This window comes from Balaenoptera ricei, chromosome 14, assembly GCF_028023285.1.
Source record: "Balaenoptera ricei isolate mBalRic1 chromosome 14, mBalRic1.hap2, whole genome shotgun sequence".
Taxonomy (NCBI): domain Eukaryota; kingdom Metazoa; phylum Chordata; class Mammalia; order Artiodactyla; family Balaenopteridae; genus Balaenoptera; species Balaenoptera ricei.
This window is the reverse complement of record NC_082652.1, coordinates 20537508-20564519: the sequence shown is the minus strand read 5'-3', so window position 1 is coordinate 20564519 and position 27012 is coordinate 20537508. Positions and strand designations below refer to the sequence as shown.

Genomic DNA, 27012 nt, shown 5'->3' with positions numbered 1-27012 from the left:
CTTCTCTTAAAACATGCCTCCCTGAGGTGTCCCTTGCACTCATCTTTTCTTTGCCAATGCCTGAGATTAAGCCTCATCCGTTTCCCCAGAGTATTATAAGTACCTCTTCTTTTATCTCCTTGCATTTATTTTCTTCTTTTCATAGATAATCTCGTTTACTCTTTGCAAACATACCTTGAAGGGAAGCACCATTTTGCAGATGAGGAACTCGTGTGAGGTTACTTAGCTCAGTGACAAGGTCAGTACTCAGGCCCAGCTTATCTTACTCAGGAGCCTAAACTCTAAGCTACAGCACCATACTAGTCCTTATTGCCCGAGATGTGCTGATTCCTGAGGTCTGAGGTGGGCCCAAAGAAGCTACATGTTAAATTCTTTTTCATATTTTGACTTGACTTGTCAACAACTATGAAATATAAAGTATAGCTCTAGTCATCCTGACCACATTTTGGAGAATGTCCTGAAAATGTTTTACATAATTTTATTTTCTCCTTTGTGTTCTAAAAAGAAAAGAAACTTATTTCGTCAGTGATGACTTTCATAATGAAAATGGAATTTACCACAAAGGGAGACCTATGGACTTTTGTGCCTCCCATATTTAGTAAATTCTCTTTCCTCCAGGATCATTACTGGTCCTTCTTATTCTGTTTCTCAAACAGATACAAACAGATACAGATAGTATCCTTTCCTTTTGTCTTGCTTATTGTACTTTACAATTATTGTTTCAAACAGCAAATCTTATAACATGACTTCTTCTTTTTTTTTTTTTTTTCTTTTTTCACACACACACACTGTATTTTATTTTTACAAGAGATAAATAGACTGACACCAAGCATTGTACATGGATGACCACAACAAAAGCAACAATGATTGCAATTACCAAACATGAAACACACTCATACTATGTCATAATATTGACATTCAGTCTAGTAATCCTCCACTGTAACAGCTCCTTTACTTTGCAGTGAAAATTGATTTGTATATTCTTTGCCTCTGAGTCCTTGTGGGATTTTTTTTTTTTTTTTTAATTCAGACAGAAAGTCACAAAAATTATACTCATCCTCATCAGTTCACTCAGTCCCATGTAATTCATTTTTTTTTTCATCTTAATCTTTTGTTAGCACTTTTATGAGTTCATCAGTTTTTCATTAGAGTTCTGAAAATGCTTATTCATTCAGTTCAGCAGTACAGTCAGTTACCAGAAACCTGTACTTGTCAGAGTCTTTTCCATGAATTTCTTGAAGATGAAACCCTTTTATAGGAACATATTTGCAAAATCATCAGAGTACACCCAGAACTGTCTGTAAATGACAAAACACTTAAAAATGACCACGGTTAAAGATTTGATGAAAGTTCATAATAATGCAGTTCACAAGAAAATTAGTTATTTCTGAGATATACATTTTAAAGTAATAACTAGGATTATTATATAACATGACTTCTTCTTTAACTTTATATTATGGAAATTTAAAAATATCTACAAAATGGAAAGATAGAATAATGAACTTCCGTGTACCCATCATCCAGCTTCCAATAATTACCGACTCACACTAGTCTTGTTATATCCATATCCACATTCACTTCTCTGCTTCCTGTGTTATTTCATGTGTAAATATTGCAGAATATAACTCTAAAAAAAAAAGGACTTTTAAAATAAAAGATTTCTGAACAGTGCAGTACATTGATTTTCCTTTAAAAGTTTTGTAAATGTTATCACTTATATAACCATTCTTCACATCCTGCATCCTTATTAATTTTGTAGAGCTTCACAAGTTTTCCAGCAGAGGGCACTGGAGGAATTTAGATATTCAAAGGAAGGATGAGTCAGAGCTTTTGAACCTTTGTCTTAACCCAGAGTGATCCATCTCCCCCAGCCCCTTTTTGAAAATCTCTTTGGTGCATCTAGATGCGAAACAAAAGATGCGACAGGCCTGGAAGTCCTGGTTGATCTACGTGGTTTTTCGTAGGACCAAACTTCGGATGCAGACCACCGCCCTGGAGTTTAGACAGCGGAGTATTTTGTGGTCAGTGTGCTCCATTGCCCTACAGATAGCAGTGTTCATTTTACCTCAGCTTTGCTTTATGCTACTGGAAAACCAGCATAAAAACCCACCTTAAAACAATGTTTTGGGGATTTCCCTGGTAGTCCAGTGGTTAAGAATCTGCCTTCCAATGCAGGGGACGTGGGTTTGATCCCTGGTTGGGGAACTAAGATCCCGCATTCCGCGGGGCAAGTAAGACCACACGCTCTGGAGCCCGCGCGCCACAACTAGACAGAAGCCCGCGCGCCGCAACTAAGACCCAATCAGCCAAATAAATAAATATTTTAAAAAACCCCAAAAAACAAAAAACAATGTTTTGAACATAATTGATACCTAATAAATATTTATTGATAACTTGTTCAACATTAAGATCAGGTTTTCACCAAATCATAAGTAACACTAATTGAGTACTTACTAGTAAACCCTGTGTTAAGTTTCTGTGTGTGTTAATTTTTTAATGTAAAGTGTCTCATTTAATCCTTACCATAAACTATAAAATAAGTACTGTTATTGCACAGATTAAGATATATGAGCTCAAGCAAGTTACTCAACCTTTCTGAGACTTACTATATAAGATGTAATTAGCAGAACTAGGGCTCACCCACCCATCTCTCTGATGCCAAAGCTCATGCTCTTAACTGCTGTCTTGCACTGCATCTCAGCAGCATTGTCCACACATTGGAGGGTGAGTTAGTCCACTCTGAAAGCCAGGTGTGTGTAGCAGTGAGCTGCTTTATAATGGGACTGATTCCACTGTGCATTGTTCCCAGTGGTCCTCTGGTGTCCCAAATGGCAGTGTCTTCAAAGCTCAGTTCCAGAGCATGTCTGTAGTGTCTAAGGCTGGATCTGGCCTTAGGAACCATCTGTTTCCAACCCTTAACTGGCAGCTCTAGAACTGTTTCTTGGCTGTTTAGGGAGAGGGACTTGAGCTCAGGGTCTGAGGCCCAGCCCTCACTGCCCTTCTCTTTTCTGGCTGGCCTTGCTCTGACTGGTCGCATCTTCGATTTGCTCTCTGACAGGGTGTGGTGGAGCACGTGGAGACGGCAACTGGGACAGGTCCGCCTGGGCCGTGCCCTCCATGCCTCGGCTGTGAAGCACAGGGCCTGGAGCCTCCAGCTGCAGGTGAGTCCAGCAGACTCGGGCTTTGGTGTCCTCTGTCCACGTCGTCAGGCACCATAACCACAATGGGAGCTTGGGCAGGTGGGGTCGGACTCCCAAGCAGAAAGCTGACCGTCATGCTGCTGCCTCTCTGCTGGGCCCTCCCTGCAGCTCAAGCGATGGAAGGGGGGAGTGGGAGGCAACTTGGAAGGCTGGACTCTTCAACAGACAGAGGCCGCTGGAAGGAATATGCTAGATGTGATTGCTAGTGATCTTTAGAGAGCTCCTGTTAATTGTGGAGCCGGAACGGGATTTATGAATTAATTATAAATATGTTTAAAGAAACAGCAGTATATTCTTTATTTCCTCGTTACTCTTTTCCTACAGCAAATTAGAAAACGAGGGCAGAAAAGAAACCAAGACTGAAAAGAAAACCTGGCTTTTTCATATAATTTTGCTTATTTCTTAGAGTTCCTTTTGGGAAAGCCACTAGCTTTTGGTCAGTTATAAAGGCTTAACATCTGTACCAAACGTATGCTGTGGTGAAGCTTTTTTATGGCCTTTGATAAGCTTTCTGAATTTCTGTCACTTTTTAGTGTCTCCTGGGTACTTATAGGGCTGCCAAGTCAGTCATAGAGAATAGAACAGGGAGGAGGAGAAAAAGAAGTGCGTGTTACTATATTGTAGGAGTAATAACTTCTTTTTTCCATTTATTTATTGATTTATTTTTGGCTGCATTGGGTCTTCGTTTTTGCGCACGGGCTTTCTCTAGTTGCGGCGAGCAGGGGCTACTCTTCGTTGCGGTGAGCGGGCTTCTCATTGCGGTGGCTTCTCTTGTTGCAGAGCACAGGCTCTAGGCATGCAGGCTTCAGTAGTTGTGGCACGTGGGCTCAGTAGTTGTGGCTCGTGGGCTCTAGAGCTCAGGCTTGGTAGCTGTGGCACATGGGCTTAGTTGCTCTGTGACATGTGGGATCTTCCCGGACCAGGGCTCGAACCTGTGTTCCCTGCATTGGCAGGCGGATTCTTAACCACTGCACCACCAGGGAAGTCCCTGTAGGAGTAATAGCTTTTTAATCTGACAACATTTTGTATCATCCATGCGAGAATATGCAATATATGGAGATCATATGCAAACAGCATAGATTGGGGTCAGCAAACTTGCCCACGGATCAGATTTGGCCAGCTGATTGTTGTTGTAAATAAAGTTTTATTGGCATGCAGTTACACCTGTTCATTTATGTATTGTCTAAGCTGCTTTCAGGCTACAACGGTGAAGTTGAGTAGTTGCACCAGAGACCATGTGGCCTGCAAAGCCTAAAAAAATTATTATCTGACCCTTTAAGAAAAGAATATGCCGACCTCTGAACTCATAAGGTCTTCTGAAGCAGTAGCAAGGAAATAGACTTAGTTCTTGCCAGTGATAATAAAGGTAACAAGAACAGCAGGAGCAGTAATAGTATTTATTGTGGTCTTACTGTCCTAGGTGCTGGACTAAGTGCTTTACATGTGTTATCTCAATTTTCAAAATTATTATTATTTTTTTAAATAAATTTATTTATTTATATTTATTTTTGGCTGTGTTGGGTCTTCGTTTCTGTGCGAGGGCTTTCTCCAGTTGCGGCGAGTGGGGGCCACTCTTCATCGCGGTGCGCGGGCCTCTCACCATCGCGGCATCTCCTGTTGCGGAGCACAGGCTCCAGACGCGCAGGCTCAGTAGTTGTGGCTCACGGGCTTAGTTGCTCCGTGGCATGTGGGGTCTTCCCAGACCAGGGCTCGAACCCGTGTCCCCTGCATTGGCAGGCAGATTCTTAGCCACTGCGCCACCAGGGAAGCCCCAAAATTATTTTTTAAATCCCGTATTATTATAGGTTAAAGAACTCGAATGAGGGTCATGCACCTAGCAAAGGTCAGAGCCAGTATTTGAACCGAGGCAGCCTGAAAAGTGCAGAGCCGTTCCTTTAACTATCATGCTGCCTTGTCCTCAGTAGACTTGTGCTCTCAGGAGGGAGAGGGAACTATGAATGTGAAAATGCCAGAAGCATAGGAACATAATGAGGCTGGTTTTCTGTCGCTGATGGACTCCAGCTATGTGAGCGCTCGTCCCTTTCAGATAGTCACTTTGAGAGCCTGTAAACTCATTCTACTGGTGCCGCTATTGCTCAGAACACTTTTAGAATTCCTTTTTTGACTGTTGCCTTCAAAGCTTGCAACAACAGATTTGAATGAATATTTTTAGTGATAGCAGGTTTTCGTGGTTTGAGGTTGGATTTAACTTAGAAGACAGCCGAGAGTCATTCAGAATCAAATCCAATGAAAAACGTGAGCAATCAAGATAACACTGATACGGACCACACTATATGAGACTCTAAGGCAAATTTTATAGTGCAGATTATAAATAAAATCCTTGTCTGATAAATACCATATGATTTACCAAGAACTTAAATTTAAGTCATTTCTCTTAATCCTCACAGCATCTCTGAACTAGGCAGGGCAGACGTCATGAGATATGTGAAATTTTAAAAAATTAAATTATGTACTTCAAAATAAAAACATTAAATATAAAACATGTATTAAAAATACTAACAGATATCCAAGTACCCAACATACAGGTTTAAAAGGTGTTAGCATTTTCCATACTTGCCCCAGAATTTAATGTAATTTAATGTAATTAAATTCACAGTTCAAGCCTTCCCCTTCCTTCCTTCTGCCACCTTTCCTCCTTAGAGATAACCTGTACCCTGATACTGAAGTCCTCATTTTCTTGTGTTCTTTTGCACTTGTAAAAATGTGTGCATACATACACATAAAGAATAAATGTTCTGACTTTGTGTTGTTAGGAAACTTATGAATGGTGTCATACTGTACATTTACTTTGCAGCTTGCTTTTTTTTTAATGCAACAGTGTATTTTTGAGGTTTATCCATGTTGATACATAGAGATCTGTTAACTACCTATAATATGCCTTTGTACTGAATAAGGCTCAGTTTACCTGCTCAGTGCTGCTGAACTGTTGATTCCTTCTGATTACGTTTTTTACAATTACAAACAATGTGGCAGACAGCACTCTTAAACACAGATCCCTGTGCAAGAGTCTGAGTTTCTCTTGTTCCTGGAAGTGAAACTTCTTTGGGTATCATCTCGTCATCCTCATCAAGCATCACCCATTTGCTCCAGTGCTGTGCCAGTTTATGTGCTAAAATTTCGGTTCCCATTTCTTTTGGCCTCATCAGCACTTTGCATTGTCAGACTTGGTCATTTTCATCAGTTTGATAGGTCTGAAGTGGTAATTCCTTGTCGCTTTAATTTACATTTCGCTGATTCCTAGTGAAGCCCAGCATCTTTTCAGATGCTTGTTTGCCATTTGAGTTTCTGTTTTTCAGCTTGTTACTATCCCTCACTCCTTTTTTTCTGTTGGGTTATTTGGCTTTTTCTGCTCTGTGGACATTGTTGTAGATTCTGCTTACTAATCTTTTGACTATTAGGTACATTGCAAGTATTTTCTTCTAGCCCATAGCTAGTTTTTTTGCTTTGTTTATGGTGCTTTTTTTTTCATACAAGTGTTATTATTTTCAGTGTACCTAATTCTTGTATCTTATGGTTTGGTCTTTAATCCATCTTGGGTTTAATTTTATAAATTGTGTGTAACAGGGTCTTAGTTTGTCATTTTCCTTATGGATAATTTCTGCAGCACTGTTTACTGGTTAGTTCATCCTTTATCTTTTTTATACTGACTATTAGTCCACCTCCATTATAGAGCAAGGTCCCATTTGTTCATGGGTCTATTCTGGGCTCTGTATTCCATTGGTCTATTTGTCTATCTATGAGCCAGTACACACTGTTTTGATTATGATTTAATGAAGCAGGTAGGAAAGAACAAAGGTTCTCTAGTCAGACTGCCCAGGTGGAAATTCTGCTGCCATTACCTATTAGCTTTGTGCCTTTTTTAATGAGTTACCTAATCTCCCTGTACCTTAGACTTCTTTTGTTTTTTAATATTGCATTTTGGTTTTTATTTTTTATTGCATTTTATTTTTTATTTTTTAATTTTATTTTTTTTATACAGCAGGTTCTCATTAGTTATCTATTTTATACATATTAGTGTATATATGTCAATCCCAGTCTCCCAATTCATCCCACCACCCCCCCCACCTTAGATTTCTTATCTGTAAGTAAGTAATAATGGTACCGACCTCATAGGATTGTTGAGGATTAAGTGTGGTGATACATGTAATATGCTTAGAGCAATGCTTTGAGTATGGAAATCCTCAGTAAATGCTAACTGTTCATTACTACTCCTGATCTTACTGTATAGCTCTTAAGTTTTCATATATGGAAAGAGATCTTCTTTATTCTTGTTCTTTTTAAAAATTGTCTTGGCAGTTGTTCTTTACTCTTATTAATTTTAGGATCAACTCGTCAAGTTCCACAACAAAGTCTACTAGGATTTTTTATTATAGTACACTGACTTTTTACATTAGATTGGAGAATATTGTCATGTTTGTGATGTTGAGTCACCCTGCCCGTGAGCTTGATGTAGCGTGAGAGGGAGAGTAGGAAAGATTAGGCCATGAGGTGACAAGGAGGCAGATGTAATAGTAAGGCTCTGCAGGCTGTGCCCACAAAGGCTTTGGCTCTTTTTCCAGGGGAGGGGGAAGCTACTGGCTTTGAGAGGAAGAGTGGTGTGATCACACCCCTGCTCTTAACAGGCTCCCTCTGGTTCATCGTGTGCTGCCTTTTGAGGAAGGAAGGGAGAGAGAGAGAGAGAGATGAGAGAGAGGGAGAGAGAGTGTGTGTGTGTGTGTGTGTGTGTGTGTGTGTGTGTGTGTTATATTTTCAAGAAGAAACAATGGAAAAATAAACCAAAAACTAAGGAAAAGTGGTTACGTATGGGGGAAGGGAGGGAACAAAATACTTCTATGCATTTACTTTGTTACATAGGTTTAACTTTGGAACCATGTAAATATTTGATATAATTAAAAACAAAAAATTAATCAAAAAGGAAACGAACCAATCCCTAGGATTTTAGAACACACTGAAACAAACTTATATCAAGTTTGTAGCAATGACTACAAAGAGAAAAGAATTACTTTAAAATACAATATTTTGGCTGTTCATCCCAAGTGGGATGTGTTCTAAGGACACAAAGAACTACTAAGAGATCTAAAATTGCATTCAGTGGTCTTATTGTAAGTAGCAGGTTTGGATTGTTGTGTTGAATCTGTTACAGCTACATTGTAAGATAAAGCAAATAACTATGGCTGTGTCATTAGGAAGCACGATTTTCAGTGTAAAAGGAAAGATTATAGGTACAAAATCAGAAATTAAACAAAAGCCCTGTTATCTGAAATTGGAAATGTCAATATCAGTATGGACTCATGATTTTTTTCCCTAAAATAGTGAATTTCTAACTCTATTTACTGAAAAGATTTAAATGCTTTATTACTGGCACTGCTTCTAGCATCCCCAGTGCCCAAGTTGTGGTCTCTTCTATTTCCCACTAAAGGGAACTGAGGCTTTTTGGAGAAATGGCTGATTCCAGGTATAGAGCAGGAAATAGACATCATAAGCCTAGGAGATAGTGTGCAGGAGTATGAGGAAATGAACAGAGGTTAATGGGGTTGTGTCAGAAGGACTCCCATAGGCTTAAGATAGAACAATTTGAGCATCGAAAAGAATAATGACTGCCGTGGATTGAAAACATATCAAATATGTAAAAATTCATGCATTCATAATGAGAAAAAAAAAGGAGTTCATTGGTCACAATTTTGGGTTGTTAGGGCATTAATTCAGTTCTTTGGAAATTAATGAAGGCCAAAGTCAAGCACTTATCCTGCCTTTCCTATACAAACTAATCTTTGAAAAACGAGAGGGTTAATGAGAGCGTAAGGCTTCTTTATAGAATTTCAGTTAATAAACACAGGAGTATTAGAATTAGAAAATTGCCACTCCAGTGAGAAAATGGATCTAGGCAGCAATCACCCAGGGGAAAGACAACAGGGAAATATAAGGGAGGGATCATATTAATGCCATCTGAAGCCACTGAACAGTCTTGGCATTGCTAAAACTATGGCAGCCAACCACGATGTGATGTAACAGGAAGTACCCAGCAGCACTTGAGACATGTTCTTGTCTAAAGTTTGAACATGATTCCCGCCACGCCTAACATGAATCTGACTATCAGTTCATGGGAAATACAGGGATCAGAGGGACAAGTTAAAGACATCTGGAGGAGACAATCGGACAAATCTAAAACGTGGGACAGTTTATAGCATACATGACCTGGTTTCTCTAACAAATTGGTAGTGTGAAGAGAAAAAAGGCAGGGAGGGAAATTGTCATATAAGATGGAGAGATTTAAGTGACATAACCACAGCAAATGAGAAAGGACAATTCTGGTTGTTGTGTTAAGAACAGACCTCAGAAAATCAAGGATAAAAGCAGGGAGGACAGTTAAGGAAGCAATTACAAAGTTCCAGGAGAGATTCTGGACAAGGATGATAGGAAGATGGTTTTGGACTCTGGGTATGTTTTGAAGGTATTGCCGACAGGATTTGCTAGTGGATAGGTAAGATGTGAAGTGTCAGAGAAAAAGTCTAAGAGGACTCCCAGGTTTTTGGCCTAAGTAATTGGAACAATGGAGTTGCTTTTTAATGAAATGGGGGTGTTGGAGGGAGAGGCAGGTTTGTGGGGAAAGATTAGGAGGAGCTCCATTCTGAGCTCCGTATCTTCAGCCTGATGGGCCTTCCAAATGTCCACGAGGGGGTGTCAGGGAGGCAGCCGGATATATGTGTGGAGTCTTGAGGATGAGTCCAGACCTGAGATGTAAAGTTGGGAGTCCTCAGCATGCAGATGACATTTAGAGCCATGAGATTAGGTGAAAGCACAAAGGGAGTGAGTATAGCCGGTGGAACTGAGCCTGTCCGCTGAAGAGATGGGAATCAGCGGCGGGAACAGAGGAGAGGCCAAGGTATACTGGAAGCCAGGTGGAGGCGGGTGTGATGAGCTGTGTCACATGCTTCTGGCAGGCCAGGGCAGGTGAGGACTGAGATTTGGCCTTCGGATTGAGCCACGTGGAAGTCATTGATGCCCTTGATAAAAGCAGTTTCAGTGAACCCGATGGGGAGAGGATTCAAGAAAACCAGCTTAGAAGAGAAATGAGAAAGGTAGAGAGCCCTTTTGAAGAGTTTGGAAGGGAAAGCACTTGGGTGTTAGCTGGGTGGCAAAGTGGTCTAGAGAGGGGTGCTTGGTGGTTGGTTTGAGGATCACTGATTTATTCCCTTCAGGAAGTATTTGTGTGACAATAATCTTTCATCCCCAACTTTTTAATTTTGACAAATACCAAATCACAGAAAAGGTGGATACTGGGTTCTCTTCACTAGTTTAACCCAGCCTTAACATATTTCCACATTTGCTTTCTCTCAAGTGTATCAGTATATTTTTTACATTTTCAGAGTTGCTTTAAAGTTGCAGACATAAGGTTTACCCTAAATACTTAAGCTCATATCTCCTAAAAATAAGGATGTTCTCCTATATAACCACAATATCACTGTCATATCTAAGAAATGTAATGTTGATATAGTAATATCTAGAATACAGTTCGTATTGCAGCTGTATATTGTTGCTGTTTTAGTGTCAGTTGCAGGGTCCAATCAAAGGTCACCCATTGCTTTTGGTTGTCACCTCCCCTAAGGGGGAAGTAACAACACACTCAAATGCTGATTTTAAAAATCTAGCAGAGAGTGGAAACTGATGATGCAGAAGGGAGTGGGGGGAATTGCCAGAGTGATAAACTTGAGAAGGTGAGAGAAGATGGGCTGTATGCATGGCAGGGGTAACCTGTGATGGGAGAGTGGACAGTTTATCCAGAGGAACAGGAGAGAAGGCAGAGCCTGTTGGCAGGTGGGGGGCGTGTGGGAGCTTGAGAAAATTGTCTTTTGATTGCTTTTATTTTCTTGGTGAAATAGGAAAAATGGTATTCAACTGAGAGGAAGGAAAGGGGAAGAGGTGTTACAGGTTTAAAAAGGTATAAGATATAAGAGAAGGTATCAAGTCATCTATGACAGTCACCTTCAGAGTAGGGCATGTGTTTTGCTGAGTGTGCACGAAGACTTTCCCAAGGGTGTGCATTTATGGATAATCTTAAGGGAATCCTTTTGTAGACCCTCAGTTTCTGTAGGTCCACGTCTTGGAGACTGATGTCCCTGAGAAAGGGCCTCTTGACCATAGGCTTCCTCCCACTTTGAAAGAAAAGGCAGACCCTCCTCTCCTATCCCCGATCTGAATTAATTATATCACCCCTTGGATTGTCCCTGCTTCTTGTATATGCTCTGATTTTATTAGTCCTTTTTTTTTTCCTTCTTAATCCAGAAAAAAATTACTTTCTGGAAGCAGAGAATGCCCTTCTTAAAGATCTTTTCACCCCATATTCCCATCACTTACGATTCTCCTTGGGAATTTCCCCTCCTTTTTAGCCTTTCCAGTGTGTGTGTTTCTCTTTTCCCTCACCAGTACTTCACCTCTGTTTTCCTGCCTCCATTGACTGTTGTCTTTTCTCTGGTTTTCAGGCTTGGTCACGGTGGCAGGAACAGCTTCTGCATGTCTGGAGGGAGAAGCGGAAGATGGTCTCCGCAGTGAAACACCATCAGCACTGGCAACAGTGGAGGGCCCTGAGGGCCTGGCTGGAATACCTGCAGGTGCGCAGAGAGAAGAGGCAGCGGAAAGGTGAGCAGGAAGTCCTGCGCTCCAGGGACAGAGGGTTGGTCACAGTGCTCACTCTCCTGTTGCCTGTTAACTGCCAATAGGGTGGTAACTTATTAAGGGGAGATATAACCGTGTTACACCACAGATTTTCAAAAAGGAGATTGAGGAGGAAGATAAATCATCCTCAATTCACAGTTAAGATATTTCCTTCTGTTTTTTTAATCAATATTTAATTCAATAGGATTTTAATTATGCTATAAATACTGTGATTATTATGATACAATTTTGTATCTTTTTTTCACTTTTAGTTTTATATTGGAGTATATCCGATTAATAATGTTGTGATAGTTTCAGGTGCACAGCAGAGAGACTCAGCCATACATATACATGTATCCATTCTCCCCCAGACTCCTCTCCCATCTAGGCTGTATCTTGCTTTTTTTTTTTTTCACACAACTAATCAATACTTTCCTGTGTCTTTAAGTGTTGTTAATAAATGTTATTTTTTATTTATTTATTTTTTTTAACATCTTTATTGAAGTATAATTCCTTTACAATGGTGTGTTAGTTTCTGCTTTAGAACAAAGTGAATCAGTTATACATATACATATGTTCCAATAAATGTTATTTTTTAAATGATTGTATTTTACAGGAGAGGGGCTTACCTTAATCTACTTAGCAATTCTTCTTTTTTTTTTGCCTTGCTGTGCATCTTGCAGGATCTTAGTTCCCCGACCAGGGATCGAACCCATGCCCCCTGCAGTGGAAGCGCAGAGTCCTAACCACTGGATCGCCAGGGAAGTCCCTAGCCATTCTTGTATTAATAGATACTTGGGTTGTTTGTCCTCCGTTATGCAGATGCATGTGATTTATGATGTTGAGTTTTTGAACACTATTCTCATGGTTTTGTTTCCCCGAGAGAGGTCAGAAGTAATGATAAATAGGTCATGATCGTAAGTACTTTTTGTACTTCAGTTTCTTGAGCCCACACAGAAGTGAGTTGAACACTGTGCTGGCCGCAGGGTTAGGCTCTCCTGCTTACCCTAGGCCTCCCTGTGGGATCTCCTAGGCTGCCTACACTGTCTCTTGGGAGAGGGAATGTGTCTGTGTGAAAATAGTGATGGGGGACCACCTGTCTGGTTGCCCAAGCCTGGAAGTTGAAGGCATGAAGCTATTTAATGATGAGCTGCCGACTAACATGCCTCCAGTTATGGCATTCTCATTCCAGGACCAGTACCCTTCCACTTGCTGGACTTATGCTCATCAGGCCATTACATTAGCTAATTAGTCTTAAAAGGAGATGGAGCTGGCAGCCTGTAGCAGCCTGGCTGAAAGCTCACAAAAGCCTTTGACAGCATGTTGACCAAGTTGTGTGTCATTGACTCAGACCCTGAAATCCCATCCGGGAAACATTGATAAAGAGGCAAAAGTGAAATGCAGTCTTCTTTGAAAGCAGCAGTAGCCATTACTGCTCCTCAGTAACTAACTAGGAGTCTCAGCCCTTTGGTAGAACCCTTTTCTCTTTCCTGGGAGAGAAGAGATATACTGATAGCTAAGGAATTCCTCCTGTGTTTAAAAACCTTTTCTTCTGGGACTTCCCTGGCAGTCCAGTGGTTAAGACTCGCGCTTCCAGTGCAGGGGGCATGGGTTTGATCCCTGGTGGGGGAACTAAGATCCCACATGCTGCATGGCATGGCCAAAAAAAAAAAAAAAAAACACCTTTTATTCTAACGTTCTTTGTGGGAGCAGCCTTGAAGCCCTGCTGCCTGCCAGTAGTGGGTTTCATCCTGTCTTAAAGGTGCTTCCAGCTCATCGCCCAACCTTGAGGGGGCAGCACTTAAGCTATTTTCTCTGTTGCAGAGATGGCTGAGGGATTCCACTGCATCATTGTGCTCCAGACACACTTCTGTGATTGGCGGTGGGCCTGGAAGCGGAGGGAGAGCTTGTACGTCCACCACGAGCGGGTAGAGGGGCTGGCCAGGAGGATGGTGCTGCGGAGGGCCTTTATTCACTGGAAACACTGTATCCTTTGCACCACCCAGCCCTGTCTGTACAGCAAGAACAGCAAGAGCTCACCAGCCTGTAAGACAGGAGTCAGGAGATACATGGGAAGTAGTTACCCAGCAGTTTAAGACAGTTCTGATCTCTGTTGACTTCTTTTTAAAATTTTTTGTTTCATTTTGGGAATATTCATACAAAAGAGTGCATATAACAAACATTTATAGTCTAAAGAATAATGGTAAAATGACACAACTCAAAAAAATAGAACATTGCTCACACACCAGTCTGCTCCTCCCTGACTACATTCCCTTTCCTCCCCCTCAGAGGCATTGCCGCTGCCCTGATTTTGTTATCATTTCATTGCTTTTTTCTACCCATTAGATGGTAGAAATAGCCACAGCCATTTCTGCTTCATTTCATTTCTGTTTCAGATTTGTTTCGTTTCATTGCTTTTTCAGAAAGCCATCTGACCTTGGTGGCCCTGTCATTATGATCCTAGTTTCCATTCATTGAGCTGTTTACTGTGTGCAGACATTTTGCATTATCTCGTTAATCCTCATAGCAACCCTGTGGAGTAGGTCTCACCGTCTCCATTTTACAGATGAGGAAACAGGTTGGGGGTTGCTAAGTGATTTTCAAACTCATTGGCAGAGCCAGGCTTTTGACTCCAGTGCACCTTCTTAATCACTGCCCCTGCTGCAAATTGTGCCCAGGTGTGGGATTTGGACCGCCTTGGGTGTTCACCCACACTTTTATTTGTTCACTGAACTCTTGCTTTGTTTTAAACTCCTGCCTAAATTCTGGAATACAGGGAAACTTAGAGACTAACAGTAGCTCATTGTCTAGTGGGGAAAGTAGACATGAAAACCAGTCTTTGTAATGTGGTGTGATAAGTGCTATCATAAAAGTTTGTATCAAGTCCTGCTAGGGCTACTGTGGAGATCTAGCCGAGGAGGTGATGTTTGAGCTGAATTTAAGCCTTGGGGGATGACACGTTCTCCCAACAGGGAGGTCGGGAAGGGCGGTTCAGGTGTAAGGAGTGGCACTTACGCAGGTGTAGGTGAGGAAGAGCAGCCAGGGGTGATGGCCGGGGTCTGCAGTGAGTTGTGGGGTATGGAGGGCAGGTAGATGCAGGCTGGGGACCGGCTTGTAGGGCGCTTGTGTGCAGTGGTCAGGAATTTGGGCTTAATCCCAGTGGCGCTGGGGATCCTCTGCAGGTTTTTGAGAAGAGAAGTGATGCAGCAGATCTGTACTTTAAAAAGGCTAAAGCTCGATGGTAGCAGCGAAGCTGGCACAGGGGGACCAAGTCAAGTGTACTGCACTGTGCTGGGGGTGGGGACAGAACCGGGGAGACCTAGGGGGGCAGCAGATGGACTTGGCAGCCGAGAAGATGGAGGGGGTGGGAGGAGAAAAGGTTTGAAAATAACTCCAAGGTTTTTAGCACAAACTTCTGACTGGATTGTGATGCCAAAACAGAATGCAGGAGAACTCGGAGCAGGTTCTGCTTAGATTTTGAAATGTTTACTCAAACTGGTGGCAGTTTATCTCAACTATTTTTGCCTCTCATGAAATGGGCATGAGAGGGGAGAAAGGCAGGTAAGTAAGTCACATGGTTCCCCTTAGTCCTTTCTTCCCTGGGTTGTCAGGGGGAGACAGAGGCGGACACCAGCCCACCTGGCATGCCCATCATCTCCTGCAGCCGGGACCCTTCAGATGGGTCATTAGGATCCCTCTGGGCTGGGGTGGGACCTTGTTGAGACAAGAAGCCTTAACTCTGGTAGACCTGCTGCTGTGTGCAGAGGCAGCTGTGCGGCGGCAGGTGGCAGAAGAACACCACAGGCGAGGCTTGCTGGTAAGGGCGCTACAGCCTCGCTCAGGCAGCCACTCCTGGGGGACCTGGCCCACGTCATGCTCCTTAAGTGCATCTGGTTGTGTGGATGGCTTCCATCATGAAGCCCCCTTCATTGTCACGTCCCTATTTTCATTTTGGATCAGAGATGGTGATGGTGTGGGGTCAGAGGGTTTTGGGGCTGCAAAGGAGCCTTAGAAGTGATCTAGTCCTGGGGTGTTCTACATGGCAGACCCCCTTTTTAAGTGGTGGAAACCTAGTCTTCGAAATCAATCAAAGTAGAGATGCTGTGGACAAGGCTAGGTCTGGGGAGTAGTGTCTGTTCTACCGGCTGCTCTTCCCCACCCTCACCACACGACGTGGCCTCCGAACACTTTCAGGAGCCTCTGGGGGTCCACAGAGCATGATATGAAAAGCCCTAGTTGCTTCACTTCTGTCTCAGAAAACTGAAGCCAGGCTGTGGGGGAATGTGCTTTGCTTAGTCATACATGAGGCATTTTTGACAGAGCTGGAGCCAGGCCAGCATGTCCTGCCTCTACCCCACCCCCACCCCCACCTCCCAGTCACCTTCTCTCAAAATTCCTTCTCTCCCTTCTATTTTACTCTTACAAAACTGCATTTATAATTGTGTAAGCATACACATTGACCCCACATGGTAGAAACAAACAAAAAAAAAACCCCACCATAGGCTGAAAGTCTGTCTCTTTTCTGAGAGGCAGAGTTGATGTTTTGACCTTTGTCTGGTGTTTCCATCTGGGTCACAGGGACCTCTCCTGGTCAGAGGTGCGGGTGTGTTTGTTCCTGTGCAGTATCTGTGGACGGCAGGGAGTGGTCCCACAGCTATTTATTAAGTGTCTACTGTGCAGGCTGGCTTGTATCAGGCTCTCAATTGAATCTCAAAACAGAGAAACACTCTCTGGGACATGGGAGCAGCTGTGAACAGCTACTACTGAGCTTCTTGCCACCCTCTTGGGCATTGCTCTTATTGTTACAGACACGCCACTGATTTGTGTCCATTCTTCTTTTCACAGCATTTTTGCTTTAGAGCCCTAAAAGACAATGTGGCCCGTGCCCATCTCCAACGAATAAGAAGGAATCTTGCTCACCAGCAACATGATGTCATGGTGAGAGTCCTCTTCTGTATCAAGGCACCTCTTCTGATGGCCATTCTCTTTTTCTTTTAACCTTTGTGCTTAGAGGTTTGTTCAGACCTTTAGACTCCAAAACCTTAGTGTCCATTTTCTTTAGTAATCTATGCCAGAGGCTAGAGAAACTCTTATTCTTCTCTTGTTTAATCCCATTTTTTTATCTGTTTGCTAAAAAATTGATAGTTGAATCAGAGGTCAGGGACTGTGGATTCCAACCTTGACCTAGGGAATACACTTTGTCTTGCATTCCAGGAGGTTTTGGTTATGTTTGCACTGTGAGTCTGTTGTCTTCAGTGGTTAAATTTACCTGAGGGCAACAAACATTCTATCTCCACCTGTAGATTGTGTTTCTGGGTGTAGGAGAAAGGGACATTCTAATTGTGAAAATGTTCAAGCATACAGAAAAATAAAAAGAATAGTGTAATAAACCTCTATTTTACCATCTAAATTCAACAATTGTTAGTATTTGCTTTTTTTTTTCCCAAATCATTTCAAAGTAAATTACAGACATTATGACACTTTACACCTAAACATTTCAGTATGCATTGCCCAAAAATAAGAACATTTTCCTGCATAACCACAGTATCATTATCATCCCTAACAAAATGAACAGTAATGCTCTAATATTAACCAATACCCAACCCATATTCAAATTTCCCCAGTTGCCCCCAAAATGTCTTTATAGCCGTTTTTTAAAAACCAGGATTCAATTAAGGATTGATGGCTCACTCTACATTTGGTTATGTCTCTTAAGACTTATTAATCAATAACAGTCCCCCCACTTATTTTGTTTAACATGTTTATTTTTTAATTGTAAAATACACAGAATTTATCATCTTAACCATTTTTAAGTGTACAGTTCAGTGGCAGTAGTACATTCACATTATTGTGCAACCATCACCATTATCCATGTCCAGAACCTTTTTCATCTTGCAAAACTGAAACTCTGTGAATTAAACAATAACTCCCATTCTCTTTCTCCTCCCCCAGCCCCTGGCAACCACCATTCTCCTTTCTGTCTCTTTGAATTTGACTGTTCTAGGTACCTCATATTTACAGTATTTGCCCTTTTGTGATTGGCTTATTTCACTTAGCATAATGTACACTATCTTTCTTAATAACATTGACTTTTTGAAAAGGAATGCCAGTTATTTTGTACAGTCTTCCATATTCTCCAGTTTTCTGTTTCCTTCTGACGTCATTTGATTTTCCTTTTTCCTGTGTAGCTCTTATAAACTAGAAGTTAGATCTAAGGACTTGATTAGATTGAAGTTAAACACTTTTTGGCAAGACTACTTTATAGGCAGTAGTAGGTGATAAGATCAGTTTTAACTTCTAAAATGGCTTTGTCTTCCATGAGACCCAGATTAGGAATACCTTCTTCATTCTGATTTACGTAGATTTGGTAGATCCAGCTTTTTGCCTTTTATGTTGGCCCAGAATAGATCCATATTGCTTGGCCAAAATTATTTTGCCAATCTGTTATATGTTGGGTGCTCCAAATTGAGGTAATTACTGCTTTGGGGGAGCTTACAGTCTTCTGGAATTACAGATTTGCTAACTAATGGGTCAAGAGAGATCATTTTACCTTTTGCCTTAATAAACTTCTGTTTCCTTCCTGTTTTGCTGCAGCTACTGCACAGGTTCTGGAACCTCTGGCAGTCTCAGATTGATCAGAGGGAGGAAAGTGAGCAGCTCCCCTTCCTGTGTGCTGCCTGGGACCACTACAGGTAGGGACTGTGGCCTTCAGGCTCCCCAGGGGCCCGTTGTGACTGACTGGCTGGTCTCCAGGAGTCATCATCACCCTCAGTGTGTTACTGCGGCAGATTGAGAAAGGCCCTGCTGTAAACCAGTGTTCCTGAGCTTGCCTTTTCCTTTTGGTTGATGGGATGGGAGGTAGAATGAGGATGTTTGTGCTGGTGCGCGGCCACCACTGCCTCAGTTTTCAGGTGTTAGTGACGTTCCATCTTGGAATGTAGGCACTGATAGTGTTACAGAGACGGCGCAGGCAGGTGGGTGTTTGTGGCTTGGTCTTGGAGGGTGTAGAGTGTGTCCTCAATTTTTTAGAGTTAATCATTCAGTTAAAATAAATAAAAGCACCACATGTCCACAAGAAAAACTCAGAATGTATAGGAAAGAAGTAGAAAGTTAGAAATAAAGGCTGCCTGGACCCCTTCCTTCGACCCCTCAGTCTTACTATTCAGAGGGAACCACTATTCACTTTCTTGCTGCAAGAAATGTTCGATAAACCCTCTCCCAAGAGTATAATTAACTTATTTTGCATAGTTATAGGTATGATTTTGGGGCACTTTTTAATGAGTCAGTGAGAATTGCAATATTTGACTGAGTCAATTTGGAGTTGTCAGGATGTATCATTATTCTAAATCCTGGTTTACAAAGCTGAATGTGGTTCTCACTCTCAGTATCACTGTGTGAAAGCACAGTGTCACCTGTCACAGACCCAGGTGGTCCTAAACAGGCCCCAGAGTTTGGCCGTAAAATCAGAAAATTCAGGATATTTGGGGGATTTCACACATATTACCTGAGTTCCAGAGACACTGTGCTTGGTGGTCTAATTAGCTTTACAAGAAAGTTGTCAAATTTTGGGGGCAAGCCACAGTCCAGAATCGGGGTGGGGGTTTGGCAGATTTCATGTCAGAAAACAGGTTCTTATTTCCCTTAGAATGAAACCCCTGGGGTGCCTTTAACGCTCAAGATGTATCTATGCCCAGATTTACCTTCCTTAATATCAAAACAAAATTCTGAAAACCTGAAACCTGAAAGTGGGAGGGCAGTTACCTTGGTGTTGTGTGTTTCATTTCAGAATAACATTGCTACGCAAGTGTTTCAAATTGTGGTTACTGTATACTCAGAAGAGGCGATCCCAGCAGGTATGGAGTTCCTCAGAGCAGGGAGCTCTGCTGGCTTACATTCTTGGATGCGATTTCTTTGGAAAGATTCTTGGAAAAGGCCTGTACCAAGAGGTCTGGTGTTCTGATTTGGAAGAGAGGGTACTGTGAAAAGCTCAAAGGTATCTGCCCCAAACCCCGCCAGGGATGTCAGAAAGTCTGCATAACTCCTGTCCCTTCATCTGCTTTGAAAATGCAGCTGCTCTCTGAAGGTGGTGAGCGTATCAGCCATTCCATTCACATCTTGACCCAAATTGTTGATTATATTACTCAGCCAGCCCCTCCTGAGACCTTCAGGAGATGTTGGGGAAAGTGCAGAGCCTGAGCGCCATATCCCAGAGCTAAACGGTGTGAGACACAGGTGCCCACAGTGGTGGGAGGAGGTGGGGGTCAGGCTGAGGGATTAGTGAAGGCAGGTAGAGAAAGACGGATTCAGTTCCATTTACGAAAGACTTACTGAGCGGCTGCTATGCCTTAGATGCCAGGCCAAGAACTGAGGATACAGCTGTGATGCAAAGCAGACAAAGTTCCTGCTCTCGGGGGGCTTACAGTTTAGCCCCAGGGTGGCTCTAATGATGGCAGGTAGCCGTCTGGAGCGCTGAACCGAGAAGGATTTCCAGGCCACTTTCAGGCTCAGGGGAGTGTGTGTTCAACTGATGATGTCTGCACAGGCCTTGCAGTGGGAGGTGGACTGTGCAGGCCTCTGTTTGGCCATCCCTGCGGTGAAACGGGGAGGACACGAACGAAGCTCCTCCTGGGTATTTTTGTGCTGTCCTCTCCACCCCCTTCTCTATCTGCTGCTCGAGTCTAACAGTGAATCTAAAGAGTTTGGCTGGTTCCTCAGTTTTGGGAGGCATACAGACTCCTTTGGGAGCTGGTCCTGTCTACTTCTCTCCCCATTCCTGTTACCGCTCTGCCCCTTCACAGCTGCACACAGTCAAGCTGCCGGTCCTTCCCTGAATAGTCTCTGCTAGCTCCTGCTTCCTGATCTGCCTGCTGCCCTTTCAGCTCAGGTGTCACCTCTTCCCCCTGATCCACCCCTCGTGCAGCTTTCTCATAGCATGTTGTTGGCTGGCCTCCCTCCCTGCCAGGCTGGGGGCTCCTTGAGGGTACAGCCTGTCCTGCCTCATTCTTCTCCTGAACTGTTGACAAAGGGTACGTGCTGACTAGTATTTGGATGAGTGAATGAACACACGAGTGAACAAACAGATGAGCTGCCGGTGATTGCTTCAGAGTTTTCCCCAAGGATCACCTCAGTTCTTGGTGTTTGGATGGGGCTAACCCAGGGCATGGCTTGTTTTTGTGTCACCTTTGCCTTCCACACCTAGAAAATGTTTAGAATTGGTACATTCTTTGACGTCCCTTTGGATTATGTGGCTGTTTCGGAAAGGACATTGCCACTGGGTCTCTTAAGCTCATTGAATGCAAGCACAACAGAATGTGAAGAAAGAGCCCTTTTAGAAAAAGAACATGAGCCTCAGAGTTGAAAGGTTATGTTTATTCAAGGTGGAAAAGAAGCAAAGGGTCTCATTTAGTTTCTCCCTGAAAAAAGGGATATCCTCGACCCTGGGGCCCAGCACTGGTAGAAGGTCGAGGGTCAGAGTCCTTATCTCTTACAGGGCTCCAGCACGGCCTGCACAGTGGAAGGTCTCAAAAATAGTAAGAGCCCTGCTCAGCTGTTGTTTGTTTTGTTTTTTTTCAGCTGTTGTTTTTTAAAAAATCTTTAGCTAACAATCTGAATGTTATCTCTTGGTTTAGATATCCAAGAAGCTCATCAGTTCCTTCTATTTTAGGAAAAGATAAAAATATTATTTATTGTGGGTTTCTTTCTATTTAAAAAGTAATATATAAAGAATGGCAAGAATGTTTGCTAATTGTTGAAGCTGGGCAATAAGTTTGAGGGGATTCATTATACTATTGCTTCTACTCTTGTTTACATTTGAAAATGCCCATAAGCAATATGTAGACATCACAGAAAATTTGGGAAGTATAGGAAGACATAAAGAAGAAAAAATTAAAACACCCATAATCCTGCCTCTTAAGATGACATTTGATGAGTAAACTTGGTATTTTTTTTCCTCTGTGTGGGTAGGAATGTGTGTACCCATGTATTCACAAACACACACATAGGTGTGCTGATTAGTTTTCTATTGCTCTGTAAAAACTCACCCCAAACTCAGTGGCTTAAAACAACCACCATTTTATTATGCTTAAGGATTTTGTGGGTCAAAAATTGAGACAGGACATAGCAAGGATGGCTGGTCTCTGCTCTGTGATTACTGGGACCTCCACTGGGAAGATTCTGGTGGCAGGGGTTTTGAGTCTTCTAGAAGTTTCTTCACTTACAAGTCTGGTTCCTGGGCTGGAATGACTTGAAGATGGGGCTCCACTGGGACTATTAACCAGAGTGCCTGCATATGACTTCTCCAAGAGGCTTGGGCTTCCTTACAGCATGGTGGCCCCTGGGTAGTCAGACTTCCTGTGTTGCAGCTCAGGGCTACAAAAGTGAGTGTTCCAGTGAACAAGACAAAAGCTGTGTGGCCCTTTAAGACCTAGCCTAGGAAGTCACTTAGTGTCACTTTCGCCATACTCTACTGGTCAGAGTAGCCACTGTCCCCCCAGATTCAAGGGAAGGAGGATGAAAGAATTTGCAGTCCTGTTTTAAAAGCCGCCACACGTGTATATGCTTTTCCTCCCAAATTTTGGATCATGGAGGCATATATAGTCTTATGTCAGTTGTCTGTCTTCTTACTAATGTATCAGTGAAATTTATAATTACATAAAAATTTAAAGAATCTGTACCACAAATAAACATTATAAACAAAATCAAAAGATATTTTACAGGGTAGGAACAAAATTGATAACACACAAGACAAAGGACTAATAAATTTAAGGTTGAAAAAGCCCTTATATATCAGAGTTAAAATGCTGACAATCAGTAAAATGGGCAATGAGGATGAACACTTAGACCACAGGAAAAAAGTTTAGATAAATATATATCTATACACACACATACATAGACAAATGTATAAAGAGATGCTTAACTCACTTTTAATTAAAGGGAAGCATTTTCACCTATCATATTTCATTTTTCACCTGTCATGTTGGCAAAGATTAGAAATAATGATTTTCATTTTAAAAAATGTGTAGGAAGCAACCCTTCCTCGAGAGTGTGACCCTGAAAGGTCTTTTTCTTTTTAATGTAAAGTACAAATAAAGGTGTTTCATTGTTTTACTTTAGCTGTTGCAGGCCAGAGCAGACAGTCACTTTCAGCGGAGAGCCCTCCCTGGGGCCTTCCAGGCATGGAGAAGGCTCTGGCAGTGGCACCAGCAGGAGAGAGTCCTCTATGCCAGAGCATCACGCTTTCACAGGTATGCCGTGCGGCTCCTGTCTGCCCTGGGCCAGGCGTCTCAGGTCAGTTCTGCCACCCACATAGCCATTTGCTTTGTTTCTTAGCCTGCCAGTCCCCTAGGCCCTGGTTCTTCCTTGATTTTCAATAATGTGGGCTCTTTGAGCTCATCTAGCAGAAAAAGACAGCCATTGTTTCCCCTGGGAAAACTTGTGTCTATCTGTGTAGCAAGTGCTTTCAGAACAGCCCTGGTTTTATGCCCGTTCCCTCGTTACAAGCCGCAGTGAGCCGCATTAAAGCTGCCCATTAGCTTTCTGGATCAGAGTGTGGTTGGACCTCGGATCGCCTTGGCAGGCTTTCTTGAGTGTGATTTCCCTGAAACGCTTGGTTCCTGTTCTGCTAGACCTGGCTTTCTGAAGTCTTGAAATTATCGTTGTCAACAAAATTAGAACGGGCAAGGAGCAGAGCTCCATCCTTTTAGCTCTCACAGGAGCAAACTTGCCCAGAGCCAGGTCCGTGCTACCTGTTGGTGGAATGTCATGAAGAGATTATTAATGACTAACTGTTGGCCACTGTGGTGGGTGCGGTGTGATGGGTAAAAGGAAAATATAGAAGCTCATTTGCCTGTGATATCGTCATCTTCACTAATAATTTCCTTCTCACAGCAGTCCTGAGAGAACAGGTTCAAAGTGATAAATGACTCACCCATGTAACAACCATTAAGTGGCAGAGCCAGGGTTTACATTCAGTCTCCCTGATTCCAAAGTCCAAGTACTTGCTACTGGATCAAGAGGAATATCTTTTTGATGACTGGGTAGGAACTTTAAATCTTGGTGAGGAGGAGAGACTGATATACAAGGGACAATTGAAGAACAATCCAAGAGAATAGACCCATGTGTCCTCAATGGTGTCAGCACAAGTTCTTCCAGAGCTCAGACCTGGTGCTGAGGGAGGTGCCCTGGGGAGACTCTCTGTGAGCTGGGGGTGAGGATGGCTGGTGGGATGAAGAGGGCCAGACTGAGGGGCTGCCTGCTCCTACAGGTAGATGATGGACAGGTGTTTGAGCAGGTGCGTGGAACTAGTACGGTGACAGTTTGGGAGATTGCCCTGAGGACAGTGTGCATCAACTTAGGACAGTGAAACAAGGGGGAGGGACATGCATTGGGAGAAGTTGCAGTGAACTTGGCTTTGGAGGACTCTGAATGCTGGTTTGAGAGGATCAGCCAGAACCCCGGGCTCCTTACACGAAGTTCAAGATGTTTCTAGGGGGTGGCCACAAGGAGAAGTGGCTGACGTGGGCTAGCATTTACCTCTGCCCCCTCCCCTGCAGAGAGCAGCTGCACCTTTCCTTAGTTCCTGTGTTGAGGTCTAGTGTAAGATTCATTCAAAAAATGGCTTCACTACGAAAACACACACATACACACCCCTTTGTTTTCTTTACAAATGAGTCATGTTTGGTTCTATTGCTTTTTTGTATTTTGGCATGTTGTGGGGACCAGAAATTGAGGGTACCTTCAAAGCAGCCAAGAGGAGCTCCTAAAAGGGCTTTTGCTGGGGGGCAGGCATGGGTGAGTTTAGAACCATCACTTGAGACAAAAGGGTGGAAGGTGAATCAGAGGCAGGAAGTAGCACGGAGGCTTGAAGGATGGCGAAGAGGATCTAGGCGTTATCTTTTTCGGGTTTAGTGAGATCTTTTTAGAAAAGTTAGTTTTTCAGGTTCCCGCCTTCCTGGTTCACAAGAAGGCAGAGTGATTGAGAACCTGGCCTAGAAGCCGACAGGCCTGACCGAGTTCAGACCCTTGCTCCATGCTTGCCAGCTCTGTGACCCTGGACAAGCCACTCAGTCTCTCTGAGCCCCTGTTTCCTCAAGTTTAAAATGGAGGTGATTTGATAATAGTCCTTATCTCACAGGGTTGTCATGAAAACTAAGTGGGATAATCCATGTAAAATACAAGCAGAGTGCCCAGCATAAAATATTAACTGTCCCCTGACCCCTAGAATTGATTTGTGACTCTTAGGGTAAATTAATATCCATAGGTTTGGTTTGGAGTTTAGCAAATCAGAGTTCTAAATAGATGTGTATGTTCTATCTTTCCATAATTCTTAGGGTATTTAAAAAAATATTTTAGGAATACGGATGGAATTTATGGTGGAATCTCACGAATTATGAATAAAAATGGTAGTTTATTAACCTGCCAGTGAAATATTATACTGAGAATGAGACAAGACTGGTTTGCCTTTTTTTTTTTTAATTGAGCTAAAATTTACATACAGTGAAAGGTACAGATGTTAAGTAAACATATTGATGAGTTTTTACAAATTACATCTCTGGATAATCAACACCCCAGTCAACATACGGAACATTTCCATCACCCCAGAAAGTTCCTTCAAGCCCTTTTCCAGCCAGTTCCTATCCTGCATAAATAACCACTGTTCTGATTTCTGGCATTCTAGGTTAATTTTGCATGTTTTTGAACTTTGTACAGTGGGATCAGGCAGTAATGTACTCTATTGTGTCTGCAAGTCTTTTAAAGCTCAGCGTAATGTTTTTGAGATTGTGCCAGGTTGTTGCATGTATCTGTAGCTGTTTTTTATTTGCTGAGTAGTATTCTATTGTATGAATCGAAGACAGTATTTTGGTCCATTTTAACAGAGGAGTTGTTTCCAGTTTGAGGCCATTATGCGTAAGGCTGCCGTGAACATTTGTTTTAGTGGAATATGTTTTCATTTCTCTTGGGTAGATACCAAGAAGTAGACTTCTGGATCAGGGGTGGGTTTATGCTTAATCTTACAGGTGGTTGCATCATTTTATGCTCCCACCAGCAAATCTGAGAATTCTGGTTGCTCCAGATCCTCACCAGCTTTGTTTTTGACAGTCTTTTTAACTTAGCCATTACAGTGGGTGTGGAGTGCTGTCTCATTTTCCTGACGACTAATGATTGTCCAGCATTTCTTTAAAGCCTAATGAGCCAGGAACGGAAGCCTCTGTAATTTTGACCAAGTCAGATTGATTGCCAGGAAGGAGGGAATTCCAGAGGAACTCTGGAATGCTGCTGTACCTGAGGAAAGGGAATTTGTAACCTTTGGGCTCCCACTGAAGGAACTGAGGAGACTCTAAGAGAAACAGGGATCTGTTTTGGATTGATTGCTGTTTCTGAGGCAAGTTGAGGAGGGACTCACTAGGGAGAGCTGTCATGAGTATCCTCAGGAGTGAATGAATGGACATAGCAAAGCTTGTCTGGGGCATCACTGGTGAGGAAGCAATAACCATCCAAAGAGGGGGTCCTTGTGGCATCTTACAACTGCTGCATGACGTTGGGAGAAACAGTGTTTCTTTGCAGTTGGCTTTCTGTGTGACTGATGAATGGTAGAGCTGTTCTTTCTTTTCAATCTGAGCTGATTTTCATTCTTTGAATACCAGACAGGTTTTGACTCTTTCAGCCTTTATCATGTGCTTATTGACCATTTTATATCTTTTGTGAAGTGTCTGTTCAAGTCTTTTTCCTAGCTTTTTAAAAAATTAGGTTATATGTCTTTTTAAAATTATTATTGATTTGTAGAAGTTTTTTAAAAATATATTCTGGTTCGTATTATTTCTTTTATTGGACTAGGTATTAAAAATATTTTCTTCCAGTGTGTGACTTGCTTTTCCATTTTTTAACAGTATTTTTTTTTAATTGAGAGCAAAGTAGGTGGTTATATATGTACTGAAATGAATTAATAGGTTTTTTTTTTTTTGATGAGTGGAAGTGTTTAATTTCGATACAGTCCAGGGGAACTTTCCTGGTGGTCCAGTGGTTAAGACTGTGCTTCTAATGCAGGGGGCCTGGGTTCAATCCCTGGTCAGGGAACTAAGATCCCACATGCTGCACAGCACGGCCAAAAAAAAGAAATTAAAAATAATAATAATAAAAATAA

The 27012-nt window shown here is 42.4% G+C and overlaps 1 protein-coding gene across 12 annotated transcripts in view; it reads left to right on the top strand.

Annotated features, from left to right (window-relative positions):
* Positions 1-27012, top strand: part of SFI1 (SFI1 centrin binding protein) — an 80863-nt gene that overhangs the window by 33851 nt on the left and 20000 nt on the right. For 11 of the 12 annotated variants that reach the window (XR_009497324.1, XM_059895040.1, XM_059895046.1 and 8 more), the window contains 9 exons: positions 1904-2021; positions 3059-3161; positions 11702-11858; positions 13698-13859; positions 15620-15690; positions 16719-16811; positions 18468-18565; positions 19660-19726; positions 22986-23116. Coding sequence is in view for 11 of the 12 variants with exons in the window: in XM_059895040.1 (XP_059751023.1) it covers positions 1904-2021; positions 3059-3161; positions 11702-11858; positions 13698-13859; positions 15620-15690; positions 16719-16811; positions 18468-18565; positions 19660-19726; positions 22986-23116 (1000 nt within the window). In the remaining variant the exon portion in view is untranslated. Of the gene's footprint in view, positions 1-145; positions 239-1903; positions 2022-3058; positions 3162-11701; positions 11859-13697; positions 13860-15619; positions 15691-16718; positions 16812-18467; positions 18566-19659; positions 19727-22985; positions 23117-27012 lie in introns of all 12 variants that reach the window. The other variant, XM_059895048.1, reaches the window with a different exon arrangement.